The sequence below is a fragment of the Pagrus major genome, chromosome 11 (genome assembly GCF_040436345.1).
Source record: "Pagrus major chromosome 11, Pma_NU_1.0".
In the NCBI taxonomy this organism is placed as follows: domain Eukaryota; kingdom Metazoa; phylum Chordata; class Actinopteri; order Spariformes; family Sparidae; genus Pagrus; species Pagrus major.
In genome coordinates, this window is record NC_133225.1 from 34731551 (window position 1) to 34757799 (window position 26249).

At 40.1% G+C, this 26249-nt stretch overlaps 1 protein-coding gene across 1 annotated transcript; it reads right to left on the reverse strand.

The window, feature by feature from the left end:
- Positions 1-3679: 3679 nt before the first annotated feature.
- On the reverse strand, positions 3680-25922 carry eif4e2rs1 (eukaryotic translation initiation factor 4E family member 2 related sequence 1). Its single transcript, XM_073477059.1, has 7 exons — positions 25776-25922; positions 16446-16536; positions 16133-16267; positions 15825-15929; positions 14268-14420; positions 13563-13699; positions 3680-3867 (listed from the first exon to the last, which is right to left on the reverse strand). Exons 1-7 carry the CDS (start codon positions 25790-25792, stop codon positions 3828-3830), a joined length of 678 nt encoding a protein of 225 aa, XP_073333160.1. The 5' UTR covers positions 25793-25922; the 3' UTR covers positions 3680-3827.
- Between the last annotated feature and the right edge of the window lie 327 nt (positions 25923-26249).

The window sequence follows — 26249 nt, forward strand, 5'->3', positions numbered from 1 at the left end:
ATCCTTTAGTCAGATGTTGTGTGTCACACTTTTTATCGTCCGGGCAGCAACTCGGAGTAGTTTATGGTTCCTCCCGGGGACGGCCTTCTATTCCGAAACACCGCTGTTCCGAATCCGACTTTCAAGTTCCAATTACTTCCCAATAGGGTCAGGGTTCGGGTCAGGGTCAGGGTTCGGGTTCGGGTCAGGGGTTCCCCAATAGCCTATCCGGAATAGCGGGGTTTAGAAATAATGGGAAACCCCACCATTACGAAGAATGGAAGTCTATTTTCATCGGGAACTGCCCATTGGTCCGACCTCCCATTGGTCCGACAAAATGCCCATTGGTCCGACCTCCCATTGGTTCGACCTCCCGTTACTCCGACAAAATCAACCACAAGTCGGACCAATAGGAGGTCGAACCAATGGGTGGTCCCGTTAGTTCGACCTGTCATCCCTACTTTCTGACAAGCGCTTTCATTGCGAGCATGCGTCTCTCTCTCTCTCTCTCTCTCTCTCTCTCTCTCTCTCTCTGAGAGTTTGTTTTAACTCTGCTGTCCCAATGCTTTGGCAACATTGTATATCACAGTCGTGCCAATAAAGCAAATTGGTCACCACCAGAGCTGCCCGACAAGGACAAGCCCGTCCCACACAAAGAAGAAAGTGGCGGCGCTTGGAGGAGACCATTGCTCGTCTCAAAAGGGACTACAGTCAAGGGGTCAGAAACCTAAGGCAGTACTGGGATGCAGTTCTGCACTGCCTCCACAATTTTCTTTGAGTGGGGCGGGAGGTAGGAGAGAGAGGATAAGGGAGGACAGAGGAGCAGGGAGCCAAGAGGGGAGGGAGAGAGGGGATGTGTGGATGAGAGAGAGAGGTGCAAGAAGGAGAGGAGGGAGGAAAGAGAGGAGGAGGATGGAGGAGAGAGGAAGACAGGCAGGAGAGAGAGGAGGAGGGAGAAGGAGTGTTGTTCAGTTGTATTTGTTTGTTATTTATGTTTTGTTCTATTAAAGTTCATTTTCAATTGTTGCAATATTTTGTCACGTGATCATTAGAAATCCTGTCTCCAACCGCATCTTGGTCACCAAACATTGTTTGATTCTCATTACAGATTTCAGCTAAATCTAACCTGAGTGGGCCAAAAAAAAATCCCCGTTTCCAGCGTGCGCAAAACGAATTATTCCATTCAACCTGGCAAAGTAAAAAAAATTTTTTAAAAAACTGTCAATATTTCGTTTTTCTATAACCAAAAAATGAAACATTGGTGTTTGTTTTCCTGTTTTCAGCTAAAAACAGAACAAATAATAAACAGGGAAACCAAATAATAAATAATAAATCAACTTTTCTAGCGAGAGAGAGACAGATAGCGCACATGTATACACGTGTGTGTGTGTGTGTGTGTGTGTGTGTGTGTGTGTGTGTGTGTGTGTGAGAGAGAGAGAGAGAGAGAGAGAGAACCCGATCCACCTGTCTGTCAATGAGACACACATGTAAGAGTACGTGCGGTTTATTGTGTTTGTGAAGTTTTTTTCAATGTTTAATTATGGACACTATAATGAGCGCGCAGCAGTGCGTAAAAGCCGTGCGTAATGACAGCTCCTCCCCGGTGAAACACAATAAACTGCACCTCTTCTCTCACGTGTGTCTCATTGACAGGTGGAGCCTATATGAATAATTACATAAATTAATATACGCTGTAACGTCGGGCTTTTCCTTGCTCAGCAGCCTCGGTGAGCGGAGAGAGATAAACACAATGTAAACAGCTGAGAATTTGGACACCCATTTCTCGCAACTTCATGATATGTCTCTCCATTCATGAACATATCATTAATAATAGAGATGTATGGCTCGAGTTAGGTAATTATAACGTATTATATACAGAAAAAATAAATATTGACCGTTTTTTTGTTTTTGTTTTTTGTTTTCCTTTGCAAGATTGAATGGAATAATCGAATGGACGATTGCGAGGTGTGGAGAGATCTGGCACCTTTGATTTTAAATCAGCAGTTGCACATTTCTGCAAAATGCTAAAAAGTAAATTGCCATAAGGCAGAAATAGGTTAAGAGATTTTTCTGGTTTGTTTCCAAAGAGTTTTTACTCCGCTTTATTTCAAACACAGACTGTACAGTGAAAGGACATTTTTTAATTTCAAGTTGGCAGCTCTCAAATATCCGACCTGTCTGTTTAGATTACAGATGCATTAGTCCAGTTCGAACTAATGAGGACCTCCCATTAGTTCGAACTCTCATTACTCCGATTGTCGGAACAATGGGAGTTCGAACTAATGGGAGGTCGAACTAATGGGAGGTCGGACCAATGGGTGGTCGGACCAGTGCCATGGACCCATTTTCGGAACAGCGGGGTTTCGGGAAGGCGAGGTGTAACCGTTCCTCCTTAATGCCGATGCGAGCTTTGCTTTCTAAACTCATATTTTTAGTTTGACTTGACAATATGTATGTACAAGTATTCTATAAGTATGTACAAGTATCTCTATATGTACACTTGTCTCTATAAGTGCAAGTGTCTGTATATGTATATTACATGTATGTAATGCGTATCTGTATTTGTGCGTTAGCTCATATTTCCTGATGTTTTTTCTCGGACTTTAAGGCGACACGTTTTAAATCCACGCTGGTTGAAGTACATTAGAAGTAAATTGTACACATGCAGCTTCTCCCTCCACTTTAAAGCCTGTTGACTCAGAACACTGAGCTTCATCACAGCTGACACACTCCTCATCTTATAATTAAAGGAGTGACAGTGCTCTAACCAGCAGGAGGAGCAGCGCTGTTAGTTTATGAAGCTGGACTATATAACATCACTAAGTGTCAGCAGCAGCACTCAGTTAACTCTCAGTACTTTTATTCCTGATCACACTGAAGTGAAGCAGGTTCAGACAAACACGAGGACACCTCCTCTGTTTCACTGGAACATGCTGAAGGTTGTACTGATGTAACTGTGATCACACTCGTACATGTTTGTCTTGTCTGTGGATTTATTGTTTATGAAGAAGCTGTCAGATTCACTTTGTACACAGCTCTGATCTGGATTAAAACGTGGTGTTCAAGCTGCGTTAACCCTTTTTAGTCACCAGGGGGCGACATCACTTTGGATCAGTTAAAGCTCAATTAATGACGCTCATGTTTACACCTTTCTACAATGTGTTGTTTAATTAATGTGATTAAATTAGTTCATTAACATGTTTTTTACACTTTGATTTTCCAGGAAATCATAAAAAATCCACCTCAACATTTTATTTCATCACTTGTTTATTTTATAAGACAAGAGAAATGAGAAAAAAACTTTATTTTATTTACACAAAATAAACAAAAACATCCAGAAATATAAAATCCTCTCTGATCAAACTCTGCAGGCGACCAGGAGACCAGCAACCACAGCACTGCTCAGACTGGTCGAGCTGGTCAGACTGGTTAAACTGGTCAGACTGGTTAAACTGGTCAGACTGGTTAAACTGGTTGAGCTGGTCAGACTGGTTAAACTGGTTGAGCTGGTCAGACTGGTTAAACTGGTCAGACTGGTTAAACTGGTCGAGCTGCTCAGACTGGTTGAGCTGGTCAGACTGGTTAAACTGGTTGGCTGTTTGTTTGTATTTAATTAAAAGATTTTAAAACATCGTCCTCCAGCTGCTGATCAATAATCAATCCCTGATCAATGTTTGAAATAAGAAAACAGTCAAACAACTTCAGTTCAGTCATTTTATTGATCCAGTCAACACACACACACACACACACACACACATGCATGCAGCTCCACTGGCCAATCACAGAGTGTGAGGACGTTGATCTGCGTCCTGATTGGACAGCAGGACAGTCAGCTGACATGTTCGTCCTCAGAGAGAAATCTTTGTGTTTCTGAAGCTCGAGTTGTCCCTGAAACACAAAACAACAACATCAGAGACCTGAAACCTGGTTCTGCAGTGTTCTAACAGAGTTCTGACAGAACCACACCAGGACCTGGTTCTAAAACCTGAGGTTGTCGTGGGTCTTGTACGCCATAATGGTGTTTTACAGTAGTACTACAGTAGTGGTATGTTGATGAAGGTTCTCTGTCATCCGGGTCATGGTAATTCTAAGTGCTGTATCGTAGTCAACTGGACTTGTTTCAGTTTCTTGAAGACGTTTCACATCTCATTAAGAGGCTTCTTCACTTCTAACTAACTGGAGGAGTTGCAGGCTTTTAAACTCTGTGTGGGAGTGTCCTTACAGAGTCGTTAAGAACACGTGTGAGCGCTGAGTTTCAGAGTTGTTAGGGTCACTTGTGGGTCGTTGACCCGACCGGCCTTCATGTGGGTCACTGAGGCTAGGTGAGCCAGGTGTGAATGGTTGTAAAGCTGTCTGGGGAGAGAACTCAGTATTGCATTGTAGGTGGGTGATCAGTGATGTCTTAGGCCACCTCCTCTGTTCAAAGACGGCTGTTGGAGTCACGTTAGGCGCCGAGTAAGATGGCTGCTCAGTACAAGTTGTCCTAAACCCAACTAATTAAATCTATCACATCCGATTAATTCTCCACATTTTTAATATCTTGATACCGATCTCTCAACTGAGTGAGACAGTTAATCTACTGGAATATGTCTACATCTTTGAAATATTTCAAGAATACATGAGCGAAGACTACAGCTATGGAGTCAGGTGATGCTAGCCCAAACCGACAGCAGGCGCAGCATGCTAGCTTGGAAAACCTCTTAGCTGAAGTGAGTAAGATGAACAAGAGGCTCCACACAGTGGCGTCGGATGCGTCAACGTTTAAAGAGACTACAGCAGAACTTCAAAATACAGTAAACGCTATGCAAGAGCAGCTGACAGAAGTGGACAGATTTCCGACGTGGAAGACACCACTTAGCAACTGGTAACCAGCCGCGAGCTACACAGTTATCGCATAGAGACTTTGTGGAACCGTGTGGAAGATTTGGAATTAAGAAGCCGCCGCAATAATGTCAGACTGCCAGGTTTGAAAGAGGGCATTGAGGGGGACAACGTGACCGCATGCATTGAAAAGCTGTTGTCAGAGGGTCTCGGTGTGGACATTGATAACGAGTTCGAAGTTGAACGAGCACACCGCTCTCCTGGATCTCGTCCAAATGAGGATCAGCCTCCGAGACTGATAATGATAAAATTTCTGCGTTCATCTGCGAGAGACAAAGTACTTAAAGTTGTGAGAGAGAAACGTGGAGTTCCAAGAAAAATCCATATGGGGAGTCTGAGAGAGGTATGGGGGGGATGGATGATGCCTGTGTAGCTATCTGGGGTTTTAGTGGGAGAACCAGACACTCGGATCTACAGATCTAGGCAGATTTTTCTTTTCTTTTTCCTTAAGCCTGGACTGATTTTATGGGTAACACACCTTCAGTTAGTTGTTGGAGACTTTTTTGTGTTAATGTATGGTATGGAACTAACATTATGCAACATCTATGCTCCCAACAAAGCAGATCCCTCTTTCTTTCATGAGGTTAATAATGTACTGGGTAATTCACAAGGACAATAATTTTAGCAGGAGATTTCAATCAGGTCTTGGATGGGGTACTTACTAAAAGTAGATATTCAGGAACTTCAACACCAAAGGATAGGGGTGCCATTCGTATGCTGATCGAGGACAATAGTCTGATTGATGTATGGCGATTGGTTAATCCGAGGAAACGAGAATACACATTCTACTCACACTGCCACAAATCTTACTCAAGAATAGACTTTGTCTTGATCTCTCAGAGCCTGACTAAAGTTGTCATTGATAGTAATATTAATGCTGTTTCCATGTCAGATCATGCACCTGTTGATCTTGTGCAAACATACACTCAGATAAACTGAGATGGGGCAGATGGAGAATGAATACGTCTCTATTGCAGGACGAAGTATTTACTAAAGGACTTGCATTTTTTGAGATCAATATGGGTAGCACAGACAGCGTGGCAATGGTTTGGGAGGCATCTAAAGCTTACATTAGAGGCAAACTTATTGCACAAACCCCGAAAAGAAAAAAAGATCATATTGATAAAATTAAGAAATTGGAAGCAAAATCATGTGACATGAAAAAAGATTTGGCCAAACATTACTCTGAAAGCTTATTTAAAATTATCTGCAAATTTAAATTTCAAATTCATGACATTTTCAGTAACAAAGCAGAACATGCTTTGTTTAGACTTAAGACAACGTTCTATGAGTCAGGGGAGAAAACTGGCAGACTCTTAGCCAGACAGCTCAAAGAACAAAACTTCACTCACGTCATTCCATAAGTTCAGGGGGCTCTCTTGTAACATCCTCTAAGGACATTAATGATGTCTCCAAATAGACTAGTAGTGCAGGACTTTTTCACAAATATAAACCTCCCAACTTTATCTGATGAGCAGGCAGATTTTTTTGATAAACCAGTGACTCAGGAAGCGGTGAATGCTATTCGTGCTATGAAAACAGGGAAATCACCTGGAACCGATGGGTTCCCAGTAGAGTACTATAAAGAATATATAGATATAATTACTCCAATACTAACAAAGGTATTTAAAGAGGCTTTTGAGACTGGTTCACTACCACCATCTCTTAACAAAGAACTTATTTCACTGATTCCTAATAAAGGTAGAGATCTTACAGACCCTGTTAATTTCAGAACAATTAGCCTCATTAATGTAGATACTAAAATACTGGCCAAAGGGCTGGCTCTAAGGCTGGAAACAGTTTTACCATACATTATTCACACGGACCAAGTAGGTTTTATAAAAGGTAGATCTTCTACTGACAATCATTTAATGTGGTCACACTCTCCCAATACAGCACCAGTGGCTGCCATCTCGTTGGATGCTGAGAAGGCCTTTGACAGGGTCCAGTGGGGTTTTTTACACTCGGCCCTGTCAAGGTTTGGTTTTGGTCCGCAGTCATGACAAATGGTTTAATTTCATCATTCTTTGATCTCTCTAGAGGAACGTTGCAGGGATGACTCCTCTCACCTCTTTTATTTACAATTGCACTGGAACCTCTGGCAGTGGCCAGAAGAGAAAACCCTGATATTAAAGGAGTAGATGGTGGTGAGAAAGAGCATAAACTAATGCTGTATGCTGATGATATTCTCATTCTGACTAATGATCCTCAAAATTCTTTGCCATCACTTAATGAATACCATTGGTAAATACTCTGAGTTGTCAGGTTATAAAATCAACTGGACTAAGTCTGAAGCGATGCCAATATCTAAACACTGTCACCCTCAAACAGCAACACAATACAATTTCTGACCAGTTCCAAAAGGCATGATATATTTGGCCATCAAGTTGAGCCCAGATCTCAGCGAGATGGCAACTCTGAACTTTGAACCAATTTTTCCACAAAATCAAAACAAATCTAGGAAAATCGGGGAAGTTAAGTCTTAGCCTGTGGGGTAAAGTAAATGTTATTACAATGGTAATTGCCCCACAATTTAACTACATATCTATGATGTTACCGCTTAACATACCTGATCACATTTTTAAACAGTATGAGAATCGCATTAGAGACTTTCTCTGGGTAGGGAGGAAGCCCAGATTTAAGATGAGGCCGATACCGATATCGATCCGATACGATATCGGCATGACTCATACATACTTTTATTACTTATTTTGTAGTGTGAAATGTTAGAAAAGGCTTGATCAAATGATATTACTCAAACAGAGAACAATAGTCAGCAACAGGGTTAGGAAAACTGACTTATTATTTTATATCATTTATTATTAAAGGGGACATATTATGCAAAACTCACTTTTTCCTTGCTTTAGTATGTATATTTGCGTATCCGGAGTGCCTCCCCACCCCTTAAGCATGATTTTTCAACAACTAAGTCAATATTTTGTACCTGCCGGAGTCAGGAATTGAGTCTCTAAATGAGCTGTTTGGATTTCGACCGGATTGTTACGTAACAGTCCAGTCTTTTGAATACCCCCGCGCTCGCGCTGGCTGTCTCCTCCCACACTACGCCAGCTACCTGAACGAGGATCTGCCATTTTCTCGTTCTCGCTTCACTTGTACGCGACAGCCTGACAGCTACCATGTACAACCCGAAAGCCAAGCACTGCTGCTCTGTCGTCGGATGCACAGATCCTCCTGTTTCGCTACATCGCCTCCCCACCAAAGAGGATATCAGAGCGAAGTGGCTACATTTTATTTATCAGGGAAACGTCCCAGCTTCAGTGAGCAAAGCGTTACGGTCTGTGCCAGTCACTTCACGCTGGACTGCTTCAGCAACCAGGGTCAGGACTGGACGCTGGACTGGCGACAAGATTGTCCCTTAAAAGATGGATCCATACCCACTGTCAATGATGGAACTGTAAGTATTTAAAAAACAGTGTAGTTTGTGTTACTTTGGCCGTTTAGCACATGAGCTAACGCTAACCGTCGATGTAAATATGAGGCTGAACTAACATTACATGTGAAGTTATCAATGTTGGGCTTACTGGCTGTAGTATTCACGATAATGTTAATGTTACCAAACGTTAATTTGTCATATCAGGACTCTTTTAAAACATGACAGTGAATTGAGAAAATGAATTAGGATATTGAGATTTTATCGCTTCTAACCGGACGGCGAGCTGCTGTTCCGCCGCGAACACGCAGAGGAGACGGGGTGAAATTGTCTCAGTTGTTCGCGGATGGTGAGCTACGTTAATTAATTAGCACGTTGTGCTAAAGGACAGTGTGTTAGACGCCCAGGAGTGTGGTCATTGCTCTTAGTCTTCACTAAAAAAATAGAGTGTAAACAAAATAAACATATCACTCTAATAACAAGAGCAGAAAACAAATAATAATCAGTCAGTTAACTAAACTGCTGCCTACCCATACTACTCCTCCATCTCCACTTTCTGCAGTCCGAGCATGATGTGGAGATTATTTTTAAGAAGCATTTCGGCATGCTTTGCTGTCAGCCTGCTCCTGTGCTCCTCAATGATAATTGAGGCTATGCTAAAGAGCCTCTCACTCTCGACACTCGTGCAGGGAGCACAGAGGAACTTAGCTGCTGTTGCTGCCAGGGTGGGGAATCGAGCTTGGTTGGCTCTCCAATAATGTAAACGATTGTTCTTACGTTCAATAGGAGCCCGTGGGAGTTTGTCACGCTTTGCAAATGTTTCGGCCAGCGTTGGTTGTTTGAGAGAGCCAGAGGTTTGTTGTTTCTTCGCCTCGGTGGTCTTGCGAAAATCCTCATGCTGATTTTTGTGATGCTGCTTCAAATGCGCGATGAGGTTGGTCGTATTAAACTTCCCCGGCTCTGTACCACCACGGGAAACTTGTGCATGACAAGTTTTGCACTCAGCTGCAACGTCTTTTTCCGACTTTACGGAAAAATACTGCCACGCGGCTGACATCACTTCTCCTTGCTACTTTGTTAGCAGTAGCACACACACACGCTGTTGTTGTGATCACGTGGGCTCTGCATGCATGATCACAACAGGTGCTGCTGGATAGAAGTGCTGGAGCGGAACAGACAATCCAATTGTCAAGCACTCTTGTGAGGTCTGAGCTAAGGTTCACAAAATGCACAAACTCTCACTTTACAAACAGCCTTATGCCTCACTGGTTCAATCCAGAAGTACAAACAGGGAGGCAGAAAGTGTTTGGGAAGCAGTGGCTAGACAATGGCATACACAGACTAAGTGACCTTTATAAAGAAGGAATATTCATGTCATTTACTGAATTAGTCAATAAGTTCAAACTGGAATAACAAGGGGAATTTTGGAAATACTTACAAATTAGACACTGTGTGAAAAAAAAAGTTTAAGTCAGTTGAAGTAGGTAACCCGATTGTGTAATATCATAACAATTCACTTAACCATAAGGCAACAACATTTTACAACAACACAATTTATTTAACTAGTAGTATATGTGGCAGTTTGAGAATAATTTGGCAGAGACCTTGACTGTGAAACTGACATGGAAACATGGAAACAGATCATGGCAAATAATGGTAAATATATCAAGGAAGCCAGAGGGAAATTTATTCAGTATAAAATTTTACACCGCTACTATTGGACACCAACTAGTCTTTTCAGGACAGGACTAATAAGTACCAATGCATGTTGGAAATGTAAAAAAGACATGGGCACCTTTTTGCATCTAATATGGGATTGCTCTATGGTCACACCATTTTGGAATAACATACTGGAATTTTTAGGGACATGGACGGGAGTAACCCTGCCAATATCTCCAAGACTGTCTTTTGGGAGATAAAACAGAATCACCAGACCTGACAAAGAGTGCATATTCAGTTCTAATGGTTGTGATAGCCTCTGCTGCCAGAATTATATTAAGACACTGGAAATCACCCATACAACCAACCATGCAGGAGTGGAAACTTCTAATGAGTGAGACAGCATCATATCAGGTCATGTTGGCCAGGATAAGGGGCAAAGAACCTGGGACACTGGGGATTTGGGATTACTTTATGGTCCATCTGACTTCTAATCAGTAGCCTTATTATGAGATTGTAATCAGATTTTCATACCATATTTGTTTATTTCTTTTATTTATCTGTTTAATTATTATAAGTGTTTCTACTGTACTTTTTGTTTTCTCAACTTGTGCATTTTTTAATTTTCACATTTCCTGTGACTAGAATAACCCATGCTTTAACTGAAATGTCATTTTACTATCTGACCTTCTCTTCTTGTTTGGCTTCTTATTTGATTTCTGTAAGCTGTACCATATGAGCCGTTGTTTGTCATATTTACAAATAAAACATTTGAATTACAGACGGTCGTTCCAGTTTGACATAGATGGATTCTTTTACTCCTCTTTCAAACCATCTGTCTTCTCTGAACAAGATGTTTACATTGTTGTCCTCAAAGGAATGATTTGTCTCTTTCAGATGTAAGTGGACAGCAGAGTCTTGACCTGAGGAGTTGTCCCTCCTGTGTTGTGCCATTCGTTTATGGAGATGTTGTTTTGTCTCCACAATGTACAAATCTGTGCAGTCCTGTCTGCATTGAACAGCATCAACTACATCACTCTGTTTATGCCTGCTGGGTGTTTTGTCCTTAGGATGGACAAGTTTCTGCCTCAGTGTGTTGGTAGGTTTAAAGTGAACCAGGATATGATGTTGATTAAAGATCATCCTGAGTTTCTCAGACATTAGATTCCTAAGACATCACTGATCACCCACCTACAATGCAGTACTGAGTTCTCTCCCCAGACAATTTAACTACCATTCCCACCTGGGCTCACCTGGCCCTAGCAACCAACATGAAGGCCGGTCGGCTCAACAACTCACAAGTGGCCCTAACGACTCTGTAAGGACACTCCCACACCCTGTAAGGACACTCCCATACATAGTTTAAAAGCCTGCAACTCCTCCAGTTAGTTAGAAGTGAAGAAGCCTCTTGATGTGAAGTGAAACATCTTCAACAAACTGAAACAAGTCCAGTTGACTACGATACAGCACTTAGAATTACACTAGTAGTAGCACTACAGTAGTGGTAGTAGTAGTAATATTAGTACCTGAGGCTGTTGTTGTGGGTCTTGTACTCCATGATGGTGTTTTACAGTAGTACTACAGTAGTGGTAGTAGTAGTAATACTAGACAATTCCCCGTTGGGAAATCGCGAGAGTGGGCTGTGCTGCGCTGCATGTCTGTGTGTGTGTCGCCTGCCTGCCTGCCTGCCTGCCTGCCTGCCTGTGTGTGTCTGTCTCTGTGTGTGTTTGTGTCGTCTGCCTGCCTGCCTGCCTGCCTGCCTGCCTGCCTGTCTGTCTGCCTGCCTGCCTGTCTCCCTGCCTGCGTGTGTGATTTACATTGAAGTGAATGGAGCAGTTGAGAGCTGCTCTTGTCGGTTAGAGGCAGAGAAATCAAAAACCGTAAATCCTACTGATAAAGTAGACACATTGGGAGAAAGAAGACAAGTGTGGCTACACCTCTGTGAAAAATCACGGTTCTACTGTGTAATTTGTGGCTGGGGTCGTCACGGAAAGAGAGAATTTCTTAGAGTTTTTTTGAGTCTCTACCACTCTGTCATTTGGCTTCTGCAGCCTGCTGCACCAACATTCTGCCATACACAATCATTGAAAATCCTGAATTTTTCCAAAATCACTCACCATCATTAAAGGGTCAGGGTTCAAAAACAAAACATCGTAGGAAAAAAGTTCAAATACAACTTAAGTACACAAGACCCGTGCCTACATTTTAAAGTTTGAATGGTGTTTGTAGGTGAACGTAGGCCAGAGCAGGAGATGTTTGAAAAAGTGGCAGATTTGCAAGTTTTTTGACCTCATCCCATTCATTGCTTATGGAAAAGGTTTTCGCGTCTCACGACGCGAAAAAAATTAATATTCTGGAGAAAAAAATGATAGCACACCTCGTCCGATCGAGCCGCACGTGTTGATATATTTTTTGTTTATGTGGGCTCAACGGTGCGGGACGAGTTAAGCGCCAAAAATTAGACAGGGGGAATATTAATTGTGTGTCTCTGCTGGCCCAGTTGATCTCGGTTGCTATGGCAATGGTTGTCGGAAGGCCCTAGCAATGGCCTGTGACAGAGCTGCTGTCTGTGACAGAGCTGATCTGAGAGTGACTTTTGGCTCAGAAGTAGGACTTCAAGCTACGGCTATATCTTCAAAACCAAACATGATATCGGCAAAATTTCTTCACCATGAAGCCAGAGAGGCCTTAAAGAACACAGCCATACTTTTGTGTGGTCCTAGCTTCTAAAATGTGGTAATAGGAGAGAGTTAAAAACAGGTGCAGTTTGGAAAATCCTGGAAAGTCCTCCTCCCGATTAACATTGGAGTAAATGGAGCAGTTGAGAGCTACTCTTGTCGGTTAGGGGCCGATAAATCAAAAACCGTAAATCCTACTGATAAATTGGACACATTGGGAGAAAGAAGACAAGTGTGGCTACAACCTCTGTGAAAAATCACATTTCTATTGTATAATTTGTGGCTGGGGTTGTCAGAGAAAGAGAGAATTTCTGAGAGTTTTTTTGAGTCTGCCACACTCTGGCAGTTGGCTCTGCACGAACATTCCGCAATACACAATCATTGAAAAATCTAAAATTTTCAAAATTCTTCAAAATTCACTCACCATCTTTAAAGCGTCACTGTTCAAAAACGAAACATCGTAGGAAAAAAGTTCAAATACGACTTAATTAGACAAGACCCGTGCCTACATTTTAAAGTTTGAATGGTGTTTCTAGGTAAACGTAGGCCAGGGCAGGAGATGTTTGAAAAACGTTGCAGATTTGCGATTTTTTTGACCTCGTCCCATTCATTCCTTATGGGAAATTTTTCGCAGTTCTTGTTTGGAAAAACTGAATGATAGCATAAGGAACCCGACCGAGCCGCACGTGCTGATATATTTTTTGTTTGTGTGTGCTCAAAGCTGCGGGGCAAGTTACGCGCCGAAAAACAGGGAGGAAGAATAATAATAGAGAGGCCCAGTGAAGAACAATAGTGGGCTGTGCGAAGCACAGCCCACTATGGACACCTATAGCTTTGCTATAGAGGTGTCCATAGTGGGCTTTGTGTAGCACAGCCCACTAATTAGTACCTGAGGCTGTTGTTGTGGGTCTGGTACTCCATGATGGTGTTTTACAGTAGTACTACAGTAGTGGTAGCAGTAGTGATATTAGTACCTGAGGCTGTCGTTGTGGGTCTTGTACTCCATGATGGTGTTGGTTGGAAGGTTCAGAACTCGTCTTAAAGTGTCTCTGATCCTTGACGTCGTCATTTGGTCATTGGACGTTCTGTTCCAGATCGACAAGATGTCCTCCTGATGGACAGACAGGTAGAGAGAGAGAGACAGACAGGTAGAGAGAGAGAGAGAGAGAGACAGAGGCAGACAGGTTATTCCTGAACCAGGCCTCAGGTTGAGATCAGACAGTAATTCATAGTCATGTTGTCTCAAGCTGTTTCTGTTTCTGTGTTTCTGCTATTATAATCTGCTGCTAGTAGCAGTAGTAGCAGTAGCGCTGCAGTAGTAGTAATACTGCAGCAGTTGTAGTAGTAGTAGTAGTAGTAGTAGTAGTGCTGCAATAGTAATAGTAGCAGTAGTTCTGCAGTAGTAGTAGTAGTAGTAGTAATAGCAGTACTGCAGTAGTAACAGTATTAGTAGTAGCTGTAGTAGCAGTAGTAGCAGTACTGCAGTAGTAGCAGTAGCAGTAGTAGCAGTAGTAGTAGTAGTAGTATTGCAGTAGTAGTAGTAGTAGTAGCAGTACTGCAGTAGTAGCAGTAGCAGTAGTAGTAGTACTGCAGTAGTAGTAGTAGTAGTAGTAACAGTAGTAGTAGTACTGCAGTAGTAGTAGTAGTAGTAGCAGTAGTAATACTGCAGTCAGTCGTACCTGGAAGCGAATGGAGACGACGGCGCCACAGATCTCCTCTCCCACCATGAACTGCTCTCCCAACATGGCCAGGATGATGTTCTCCCAGAAACGACTGGCCAGACCTTTACGGAGACGAATGATCCACTTCCCCCCACTGCGGTTTGACTCGTCCTGCACCGAGACAGGACAGACAGGTGAGAGAGAGACAGGTGTGAGTCCCAGGCTGGCCACACTGGCTGTGTGTCAAGTGAGGCTGCAGCGTCGCTTCAACTACAGAATCAGAGTTTCTCCTGAGAAGACAAAAATCACTTCATCATATGAACTGATACATCAACATCAACACAGTCACCATGAACTACACAAGCAGCCAGAGAGAGCAGCCTGTAACTGGTTTAACTGGGAGAGGACACAGTGCACAGCTGATGGTTTGACTGGGAGGACAGTTTAACAATACAATACACCGTACATTCAGACAATACAGGACCAGTGTCACTACAGCACTACTGTATAATAATATTACAGCACTACTGCAGCACTACTGTATAATAATATTACAGCACTACTGCAACACTACTGCATAATAATACTACAGCACTACTGTATAATACCACTACAGCACTGCTGTACAATAATACTACAGCACTACTGTACAATACTACAGCACTGCTGTATAATAATACTACAGCACTACTGTACAATAATACTACAGCACTACTGTATAATACCACTACAGCACTGCTGTACAATAATACTACAGCACTACTGTACAATAATACTACAGCACTACTGTATAATACTACTACAGCACTACTACAGCACTACTGTATAATAATACTACAGCACTACTGCATCACTACTATATAATAATACTACAGCACTACTGTATAATAATACTACAACACTACTGTATAATAATACTACAGCACTACTACAGCACTACTGCATAATAATACTACAGCACTACTGTATAATACTACTACAGCACTACTACAGCACTACTGTATAATAATACTACAGCACTTCTACAGCACTGCTGTATAATAATACTACAACACTACTGTATAATAATATTACAGCACTACTGTATAATAATACTACAGCACTAATACAGCACTACTGTATAATACTACTACAGCACTACTACAATACTCCTGTATAATAATACCACAGCACTACTACAGCACTACTGTATAATAATACTACAGCACTACTGTATGATACTACTACAGCACAATACTACTACAGCACTACTACAGTACTACTGTATAATAATACTACAGTACTACTACAGCACTACTGTATAATAATACTACAGTACTACTACAGCACTACTACAGCACTACTGTATAATACTACTACAGCACTACTGTATAATACTACTACAGCACTACTGTATAATAATATTACAGTACTACTACAGCACTACTGTATAATAATATTACAGTACTACTACAGCACTACTGTATAATAATACTACAGCACTACTGTATAATACTACTACAGCACTACTACAGTACTACTGTATAATAATACTACAGCACTACTGTATAATACTACTACAGTTCATGTTGTTACCTCCCACATGGGTTTGATTCCCTCCTTGAACAGGTGGAAGTCACTGTGTCCACTCAGATCACCTGGTCTGACCAGGTGACTGTAAAACCTCCAGAACTGCTCCACCTGGACACACACACACACACACACACACACACACACACACACACACACACACACACACACACACGATGGATCTGTTGATAAATGAGTAAAAAAACGTTGTTCTAAAAACTAAACAAACATTTCACATTAAAGAAAACAGCAAATTATTGATTGGTGTGTGTGTGTGTGTGTGTGTGTGTGTGTGTGCGTGTGTGTGTGTGTACCGAGGCCACGGTGCCGATCTGTCTGATGTTTTGTTCGTAACTCTGAGAACTCGCCGGACGACTCGGAGTTCTTCTGCTGTACCAGAAGGTGTAGTTGTACTGGAGAGGGTGTTCACCTGCACCTGGACACACTGTCTGCAGAGAGACAGACAGACGGACAGACAGACAGGTGAGAGACAGACAGGTGTAGTTATACTGGAGAGGGTGTTCACCTGCACCTGGACACACTGTCCACAGACAGATAGACAGACAGACAGGTGAGAGACAGACAGACAGGTGAGAGACAAACATGCAGACAGACAGACTGTCTCACCTTCCGTCGGTTATTGTTGTTGTTGTTGTTGGTCCTGTCACTGTTGTCATGGTGACAGTCTGATTCTTCCTGCTCCTCCTCACTTTTTGGACTGAAACACAAACAGGAAGTGAGTCTGTTGTCCTGCAGGTGATGCTGCGGTACAACAGAGACCGACAGAGCCCAACAGAGCCTGATATAGTCTGACAGAGCCTGACAGACACTGGCAGAGACTGACAGAGCCCGACGGAGTCCGACGGAGTCCGACAGAGCCCAACGGAGTCCGACAGAGCCTGACAGAGCCTGACAGACACTGACAGAGACTGACAGAGCCCGACAGAGTCCAACAGAGACCAACAGAGTCCAACAGAGACCGACAGAGCCGGGCAGAGCCTGATATGGGCCGATGGAGCCCGACAGAGCCTGATATGGGCCGACAGAGCCTGATAGAGACTGACAGAGCCCGACAGAGGAGTATGCAGAAGCTGTATCTGGAAACATACACAAATGCACAGAGGATTGTCTGTGTCTCCAAAACTGCCACTGTCCGTTGTAACGTGGGCTGGTGAGGGGGAAGGTTATGGTCAGCTTTATTGCAGTTAGCTCAAAGACACGGCAGGCAACATGTGGGGTTTTCCTCACTGCGGTTTTATACTGACCATACCATGCCAGGTCTCTACGGCACTAGGGATTACATGCATACATGCACGGACGAACACAGGCTGAGGATCCTACACATTACACCAAACACATTACAAAATAAAATATAATAAAGGGGAGTCTTCACTCCGCTGGCGGTAATTTTACTCATGGTTGAGCGGAAGTACACCTGCTCTTCTTCTTGGTACAGGTTACATTACCCACTAAACAAAAGGAGGCATTCAATAACTCCGACTGTTACACGTGTAAACCAGAAACCCTGGCTGGCCAACGAGGTGCGTGCTGTGCTAAAAACTCGGAATACAGCTCTCAAATGCTGGGGGTGACAGGCAGCAAAGGGCCCCAGGTCGGGACTTGAACCCAGGTACACTGCAGCAAGGACAAAGCCTACATGGGACGCCTGCTCTACCAACTGAGCTAAGGGGCGCCCATCACGGATATATTTAACTCCTCCCTGAGCCAGATGGTCGAACCCTCCTGCTTCAAGAAAGCCACCATCATCCTGGGACCAATAAACCCACTGTAACCTGTTCTAATGACTATGGTCTAGTAGCACTCACACACGTTACAATGAAGTGCTTTGAAGAGCTGGTGAAGGACCACATAGTCTCAGTGCCACCTCCATCATTCTACTGGTTCCAGTTTACTTACTGCTCCAACTGCTCCACTGAGGATGACGTGTCCAGTGAACTACACCTGAGCCTGGAACATCTGGAGGAACACAACACCTGTGTGTCCGAATGCTGTTCGTGGACCGTATTACACAATAACCCCACAGCACCTGGTAAGCAAACTGGGCCCACTGGGTCTGAGTCCCCATTTGCAAAGGGATCCCGGACTTTCTCATCGACAGGCCCCAGTCAGTATGTGTAGGAAGGAACAGCATCCTGCTGAGCACCAGCTCTCCACAGGGCTGCGTGCTGAGCCCACTGCTCCTCACTAGGGGTGGGCGATATGGGCAAAAAATAATATCTCGATATTTTTGGGGATTTTGGCGATAACGATAATCAGTCGATATCCTTTAAAATTCAAGAATATTTGTGTCCAGACCGATCCACTGAAAACGACTGAAAACGCTGTAGTTCATATTCCAGGCCTATAGGTGGCGCTTGAAATTCACCAAAAACGGAGAAGAAGAGACGGCGCGAGCACAAAAAGCTCGCGCGCTGTAAACAAACAGACAGTAGACGGAGAAACCGAACGCAACAAGAAGAAGACGAAAATGGCTAGTGCAAGGAAACCAGAACCGTTTGTGTGGACCGATAATGAGGTCGAACTGCTGCTGCGACTCACACTCGACTACAAGGTGAGTAAATTGCAAGAAACACGAACACAAGCATGTAGTCCGCCACTGAAGTTGTTGTTGTTATGAGACGTCGCGGGGTTCAGAGGTCGAGGGGTGGGGCGAATCCTGCCCTGCTGTAGAGGCGCTGCTGCAACGTGTATTAAGTGGATGTGAGGAGTTTCCGCGTGCGTTTCAATATTTTTGGCGAAGTAATTTAAATACTCTTTAATGGAAATTTGCACATCATCAAAAAAAATGACGATATTATCGCCAACGATATATATCGCCCACCCCTACTCCTCACCCTGATGACCCATGACTGTTCTGCAAGGTCCGATACAAATCACATCATAAAGTATGAAGACGACACAACTGTGATGGGCCTCATCCAGGACAAAGAGCAGCTGGTGTACAGGGAGGAGGTGAAACATCTGGTGGACTGGTGTAACCTCAGCAATCTGGACCTGAATGTCGACAACACAAAGGAGATCATTGTCTTCAGGAGGAAGAGGCCCACTCACACTCCTCTCTACATGGATGGAGCTGCTGTGGAGATCATCCAGATACCAAGTTCCTGGGGATGCACATCACCAACGACCTGACCTGGACCCAGCACACATCCGCTCTGACCAGCAGTAATACTGTGTTTATCATCTCACAGTACTGCAGTACTTTAATATAAATATCTGTGTTAGATGTAGTAATACTGTGTTTATCATCTCACAGTACTGCAGTACTTTAATAGAAATATCTGCTGTTAGATACTGTTTATCAGCTCACAGTACTGCGGTACTTTAATATAAATATCTGTTGTTTGTTGTAGTAATACTGTGTTCATCATCTCACAGTACTGCAGTACTTTAATATAAATATCTGTGTTAGATGTAGTTATACTGTGTTTATCAGCTCACAGTACTGCAGTACTTTAATAGAAATATCTGTTGTTTGTTGTAGTAATACTGTTTATCATTTCACAGTACTGCAGTACTTTAATAGAAATATCTGTGTTAGATACTGTTTATCAGCTCACAGTACTGCGGTACTTTAATAGAAATATCTGTTGTTTGTTGTAGTAATACTGTGTTTATCATCTCACAGTACTGCAGTACTTTAATAGAAATATCTGGTGTTTGTTGTAGTAATACTGTGTTTATCATCTCACAGTACTGCAGTACTTTAATAGAAATATCTGGTGTTTGTTGTAGTAATACTGTGTTTATCATCTCACAGTACTGCAGTACTTTAATAGAAATATCTGTTGTTTGTTGTAGTAATACTGTGTTTATCAGCTCACAGTACTGCGGTACTTCAATAGAAATATCTGTTGTTAGATGTAGTAATACTGTGTTCATCATCTCACAGTACTGCAGTACTTTAATAGAAATATCTGTTGTTTGTTGTAGTAATACTGTGTTTATCATCTCACAGTACTGCAGTACTTTAATATAAATATCTGTTGTTTGTTGTAGTAATACTGTGTTTATCAGCTCACAGAACTGCGGTACTTTAATAGAAATATCTGTTGTTAGATGTAGTAATACTGTGTTCATCAGCTCACAGTACTGCAGTACTTTAATAGAAATATCTGTTGTTTGTTGTAGTAATACTGTGTTTATCATCTCACAGTACTGCAGTACTTTAATAGAAATATCTGTTGTTTGTTGTAGTAATACTGTGTTTATCATCTCACAGTACTGCAGTACTTTAATAGAAATATCTGTTGTTTGTTGTAGTAATACTGTGTTTATCAGCTCACAGTACTGCAGTACTTTAATAGAAATATCTGTGTTAGATACTGTTTATCAGCTCACAGTACTGCGGTACTTTAATAGAAATATCTGTTGTTTGTTGTAGTAATACTGTGTTTATCATCTCACAGTACTGCAGTACTTTAATAGAAATATCTGGTGTTTGTTGTAGTAATACTGTGTTTATCATCTCACAGTACTGCAGTACTTTAATAGAAATATCTGGTGTTTGTTGTAGTAATACTGTGTTTATCATCTCACAGTACTGCAGTACTTTAATAGAAATATCTGTTGTTTGTTGTAGTAATACTGTGTTTATCAGCTCACAGTACTGCGGTACTTCAATAGAAATATCTGTTGTTAGATGTAGTAATACTGTGTTCATCATCTCACAGTACTGCAGTACTTTAATAGAAATATCTGTTGTTTGTTGTAGTAATACTGTGTTTATCATCTCACAGTACTGCAGTACTTTAATATAAATATCTGTTGTTTGTTGTAGTAATACTGTGTTTATCAGCTCACAGAACTGCGGTACTTTAATAGAAATATCTGTTGTTAGATGTAGTAATACTGTGTTCATCAGCTCACAGTACTGCAGTACTTTAATAGAAATATCTGTTGTTTGTTGTAGTAATACTGTGTTTATCATCTCACAGTACTGCAGTACTTTAATAGAAATATCTGTTGTTTGTTGTAGTAATACTGTGTTTATCAGCTCACAGTACTGCGGTACTTTAATAAAAATATCTGTTGTTTGTTGTAGTAATACTGTTTATCATCTCACAGTACTGCAGTACTTTAATAGAATTATCTGTTGTTAGATGTAGTAATACTGTGTTTATCAGCTCACAGTACTGCAGTACTTTAATAGAAATATCTGTTGTTTGTTGTAGTAATACTGTGTTTATCAGCTCACAGTACTGCAGTACTTTAATATAAATATCTGCTGTTAGATGTATTAATACTGTGTTCATCAGCTCACAGTACTGCAGTACTTTAATATAAATATCTGCTGTTAGATGTATTAATACTGTGTTCATCAGCTCACAGTACTGCAGTACTTTAATATAAATATCTGTTGTTAGATGTAGTAATACTGTGTTTATCAGCTCACAGTACTGCAGTACTTTAATATAAATATCTGTGTTAGATGTAGTAATACTGTGTTTATCAGCTCACAGTACTGCAGTACTTTAATATAAATATCTGTGTTAAATGTAGTAATACTGTGTTTATCAGCTCACAGTACTGCAGTACTTTAATATAAATATCTGTGTTAGATGTGGTAATACTGTGTTAATCAGCTCACAGTACTGCAGTACTTTAATATAAATATCTGTGTTAGATGTAGTAATACTGTGTTTATCAGCTCACAGTACTGCAGTACTTTAATATAAATATCTGTGTTAGATGTAGTAATACTGTGTTCATCAGCTCACAGTACTGCAGTACTTTAATATAAATATCTGTGTTAGATGTAGTAATACTGTGTTTATCAGCTCACAGTACTGCAGTACTTTAATATAAATCTGTGTTAGATGTAGTAATACTGTGTTTATCAGCTCACAGTACTGCAGTACTTTAATATAAATATCTGTGTTAGATGTAGTAATACTGTGTTTATCAGCTCACAGTACTGCAGTACTTTAATATAAATATCTGTGTTAGATGTAGTAATACTGTGTTCATCAGCTCACAGTACTGCAGTACTTTAATATAAATATCTGTTGTTTGTTGTAGTAATATTGTGTTTATCATCTCACAGTACTGCAGTACTTTAATATAAATATCTGCTGTTAGATGTAGTAATACTGTGTTCATCAGCTCACAGTACTGCAGTACTTTAATAGAAATATCTGTGTTAGATGTAGTAATACTGTGTTTATCAGCTCACAGTACTGCAGTACTTTAATATAAATATCTGTTGTTAGATGTAGTAATACTGTGTTTATCAGCTCACAGTACTGCAGTACTTTAATATAAATATCTGCTGTTAGATGTAGTAATACTGTGTTTATCATCTCACAGTACTGCAGTACTTTAATATAAATATCTGTGTTAGATGTAGTAATACTGTGTTCATCAGCTCACAGTACTGCAGTACTTTAATATAAATATTTGTGTTAAATGTAGTAATACTGTGTTCATCAGCTCACAGTACTGCAGTACTTTAATATAAATATTTGTGTTAGATGTAGTAATACTGTGTTTATCAGCTCACAGTACTGCAGTACTTTAATATAAATATCTGTGTCAGATGTAGTAATACTGTGTTCATCAGCTCACAGTACTGCAGTACTTTAATATAAATATCTGTGTTAGATGTAGTAATACTGTGTTTATCAGCTCACAGTACTGCAGTACTTTAATAGAATTATCTGTTGTTAGATGTAGTAATACTGTGTTTATCAGCTCACAGTACTGCAGTACTTTAATATAAATATCTGTGTTAGATGTAGTAATACTGTGTTTATCAGCTCACAGTACTGCAGTACTTTAATATAAATATCTGCTGTTAGATACTGTTTATCAGCTCACAGTACTGCAGTACTTTAATATAAATATCTGTGTTAGATGTAGTAATACTGTGTTCATCAGCTCACAGTACTGCAGTACTTTAATATAAATATCTGCTGTTAGATGTAGTAATACTGTGTTCATCAGCTCACAGTACTGCAGTACTTTAATATAAATATCTGCTGTTAGATGTAGTAATACTGTGTTCATCAGCTCACAGTACTGCAGTACTTTAATAGAAATATCTGTTAAATGTAGTAATACTGTGTATCAGCTCACAGTACTGCAGTACTTTAATATAAATATCTGTGTTTGATGTAGTAATACTGTGTTTATCATGTCACAGTACTGCAGTACTTTAATATAAATATCTGTTGTTAGATGTAGTAATACTGTGTTCATTAGCTCACAGTACTGCAGTACTTTAATATAAATATCTGTGTTTGTTGTAGTAATACTGTGTTTATCAGCTTACAGTACTGCAGTACTTTAATAGAAATATCTGTTGTTAGATGTAGTAATACTGTGTTCATTAGCTCACAGTACTGCAGTACTTTAATATAAATATCTGTGTTAGATGTAGTAATACTGTGTTCATTAGCTCACAGTACTGCAGTACTTTAATATAAATATCTGTGTTAGATGTAGTAATACTGTGTTCATCATGTCACAGTACTGCAGTACTTTAATATAAATATCTGTGTTAGATGTAGTAATACTGTGTTTATCAGCTCACAGTACTGCAGTACTTTAATATAAATATCTGTGTTAGATGTAGTAATACTGTGTTTATCAGCTCACAGTACTGCAGTACTTTAATATAAATATCTGTGTTAGATGTAGTAATACTGTGTTCATCAGCTCACAGTACTGCAGTACTTTAATATAAATATCTGTTGTTTGTTGTAGTAATATTGTGTTTATCATCTCACAGTACTGCAGTACTTTAATATAAATATCTGCTGTTAGATGTAGTAATACTGTGTTCATCAGCTCACAGTACTGCAGTACTTTAATAGAAATATCTGTGTTAGATGTAGTAATACTGTGTTTATCAGCTCACAGTACTGCAGTACTTTAATATAAATATCTGTTGTTAGATGTAGTAATACTGTGTTTATCAGCTCACAGTACTGCAGTACTTTAATATAAATATCTGCTGTTAGATGTAGTAATACTGTGTTTATCATCTCACAGTACTGCAGTACTTTAATATAAATATCTGTGTTAGATGTAGTAATACTGTGTTCATCAGCTCACAGTACTGCAGTACTTTAATATAAATATTTGTGTTAAATGTAGTAATACTGTGTTCATCAGCTCACAGTACTGCAGTACTTTAATATAAATATTTGTGTTAGATGTAGTAATACTGTGTTTATCAGCTCACAGTACTGCAGTACTTTAATATAAATATCTGTGTCAGATGTAGTAATACTGTGTTCATCAGCTCACAGTACTGCAGTACTTTAATATAAATATCTGTGTTAGATGTAGTAATACTGTGTTTATCAGCTCACAGTACTGCAGTACTTTAATATAAATATCTGTGTTAGATGTAGTAATACTGTGTTTATCAGCTCACAGTACTGCAGTACTTTAATATAAATATCTGTGTTAGATGTAGTAATACTGTGTTCATCAGCTCACAGTACTGCAGTACTTTAATATAAATATCTGTGTTAGATGTAGTTATACTGTGTTCATCAGCTCACAGTACTGCTGTACTTTAATATAAATATCTGTTAGATGTAGTAATACTGTGTTTATCAGCTCACAGTACTGCAGTACTTTAATATAAATATCTGCTGTTAGATGTAGTAATACTGTGTTCATTAGCTCACAGTACTGCAGTACTTTAATATAAATATCTGTGTTAGATGTAGTAATACTGTGTTCATTAGCTCACAGTACTGCAGTACTTTAATATAAATATTTGTGTTAGATGTAGTAATACTGTGTTTATCAGCTCACAGTACTGCAGTACTTTAATATAAATATCTGTTAGATGTAGTTATACTGTGTTCATCAGCTCACAGTACTGCAGTACTTTAATATAAATATCTGTTAGATGTAGTAATACTGTGTTTATCAGCTCACAGTACTGCAGTACTTTAATATAAATATCTGTGTTAGATGTAGTTATACTGTGTTCATCAGCTCACAGTACTGCAGTACTTTAATATAAATATCTGTTAGATGTAGTAATACTGTGTTTATCAGCTCACAGTACTGCAGTACTTTAATAGAAATATCTGTGTTAGATGTAGTAATACTGTGTTTATCAGCTCACAGTACTGCAGTACTTTAATATAAATATCTGTGTTAGATGTAGTAATACTGTGTTTATCAGCTCACAGTACTGCAGTACTTTAATATAAATATCTGCTGTTAGATGTAGTAATACTGTGTTTATCAGCTCACAGTACTGCAGTACTTTAATATAAATATCTGCTGTTAGATGTAGTAATACTGTGTTCATCAGCTCACAGTACTGCAGTACTTTAATATAAATATCTGTGTTAGATGTAGTAATACTATGTTCATCAGCTCACAGTACTGCAGTACTTTAATATAAATATCTGTGTTAGATGTAGTAATACTGTGTTCATCAGCTCACAGTACTGCAGTACTTTAATATAAATATCTGTGTTAGATGTAGTAATACTGTGTTTATCAGCTCACAGTACTGCAGTACTTTAATATAAATATCTGCTGTTAGATGTAGTAATACTGTGTTTATCAGCTCACAGTACTGCAGTACTTTAATATAAATATCTGCTGTTAGATGTAGTAATACTGTGTTTATCAGCTCACAGTACTGCAGTACTTTAATATAAATATCTGTGTTAGATGTAGTAATACTATGTTCATCAGCTCACAGTACTGCAGTACTTTAATATAAATATCTGTGTTAGATGTAGTAATACTGTGTTCATCAGCTCACAGTACTGCAGTACTTTAATATAAATATCTGTGTTAGATGTAGTAATACTGTGTTTATCAGAGTTGTATTGATTGATTATAAATGAAGTTAATGAAGAGCAGTGATGTGATGCTAACTGTTAGCTGTTAGCTGTTAGCTGCGGTGTTCCGGGTCGTATTCCGGGTCTGTTCCGGGTGTAAAGTGGGTCTCACCGGTCCAGCTGGTTCATGTCTCCTCTGTGTCTCTGTCTTCTCTTTATTTTCTCTTTTATTCTCTTTGTTTCTTTATTTTTACTTTATTTTCTTCTTCTGTTTCTCCTCGTGCAGCTCCGCTCTGATGAGCTAACGGTTGTCACTGCGCATGTGCAGAAGCATCTTACGGGAGGCGAGAAAGGACAAGTTGAACTGAACGCGTTTTGAGTAACGGAGTACAGTACTTTACTCGAGTATTTCCGCTGAATCCTACTCGTTACTTTACTCCATCAGTCTGACAGACTCAGCTGTTTTCATTTTAGACGTTAAAACATTTTTATTTTCGTTTCATTTCATTTTATTTTATTTTATTTTTTCTTTTCAACGTTTTTTCTCTTTGTTTGCTGTTTATCTCGTTTTTAAATGAAGTTAATTAAAAACAGTGTAGAGACAAACTATCTTTTATATGAATTAATATGAATTCAAAGTCTCAGT

What these genes read in the sequence shown, in the direction of transcription:
- eif4e2rs1 (XM_073477059.1), bottom strand. An exon ending in AGATCGGCACCGTGGCCTCG is followed by an intron (nt 15,930 to 16,132) that starts GTACACACACAC and finishes GTGTGTGTCCAG; the next exon opens with GTGGAGCAGTTCTGGAGGTT. An exon ending in ACCCACAACGACAGCCTCAG is followed by an intron (nt 3,868 to 13,562) that starts GTACTAATATCA and finishes TTTGTGTTTCAG; the next exon opens with GGACAACTCGAGCTTCAGAA.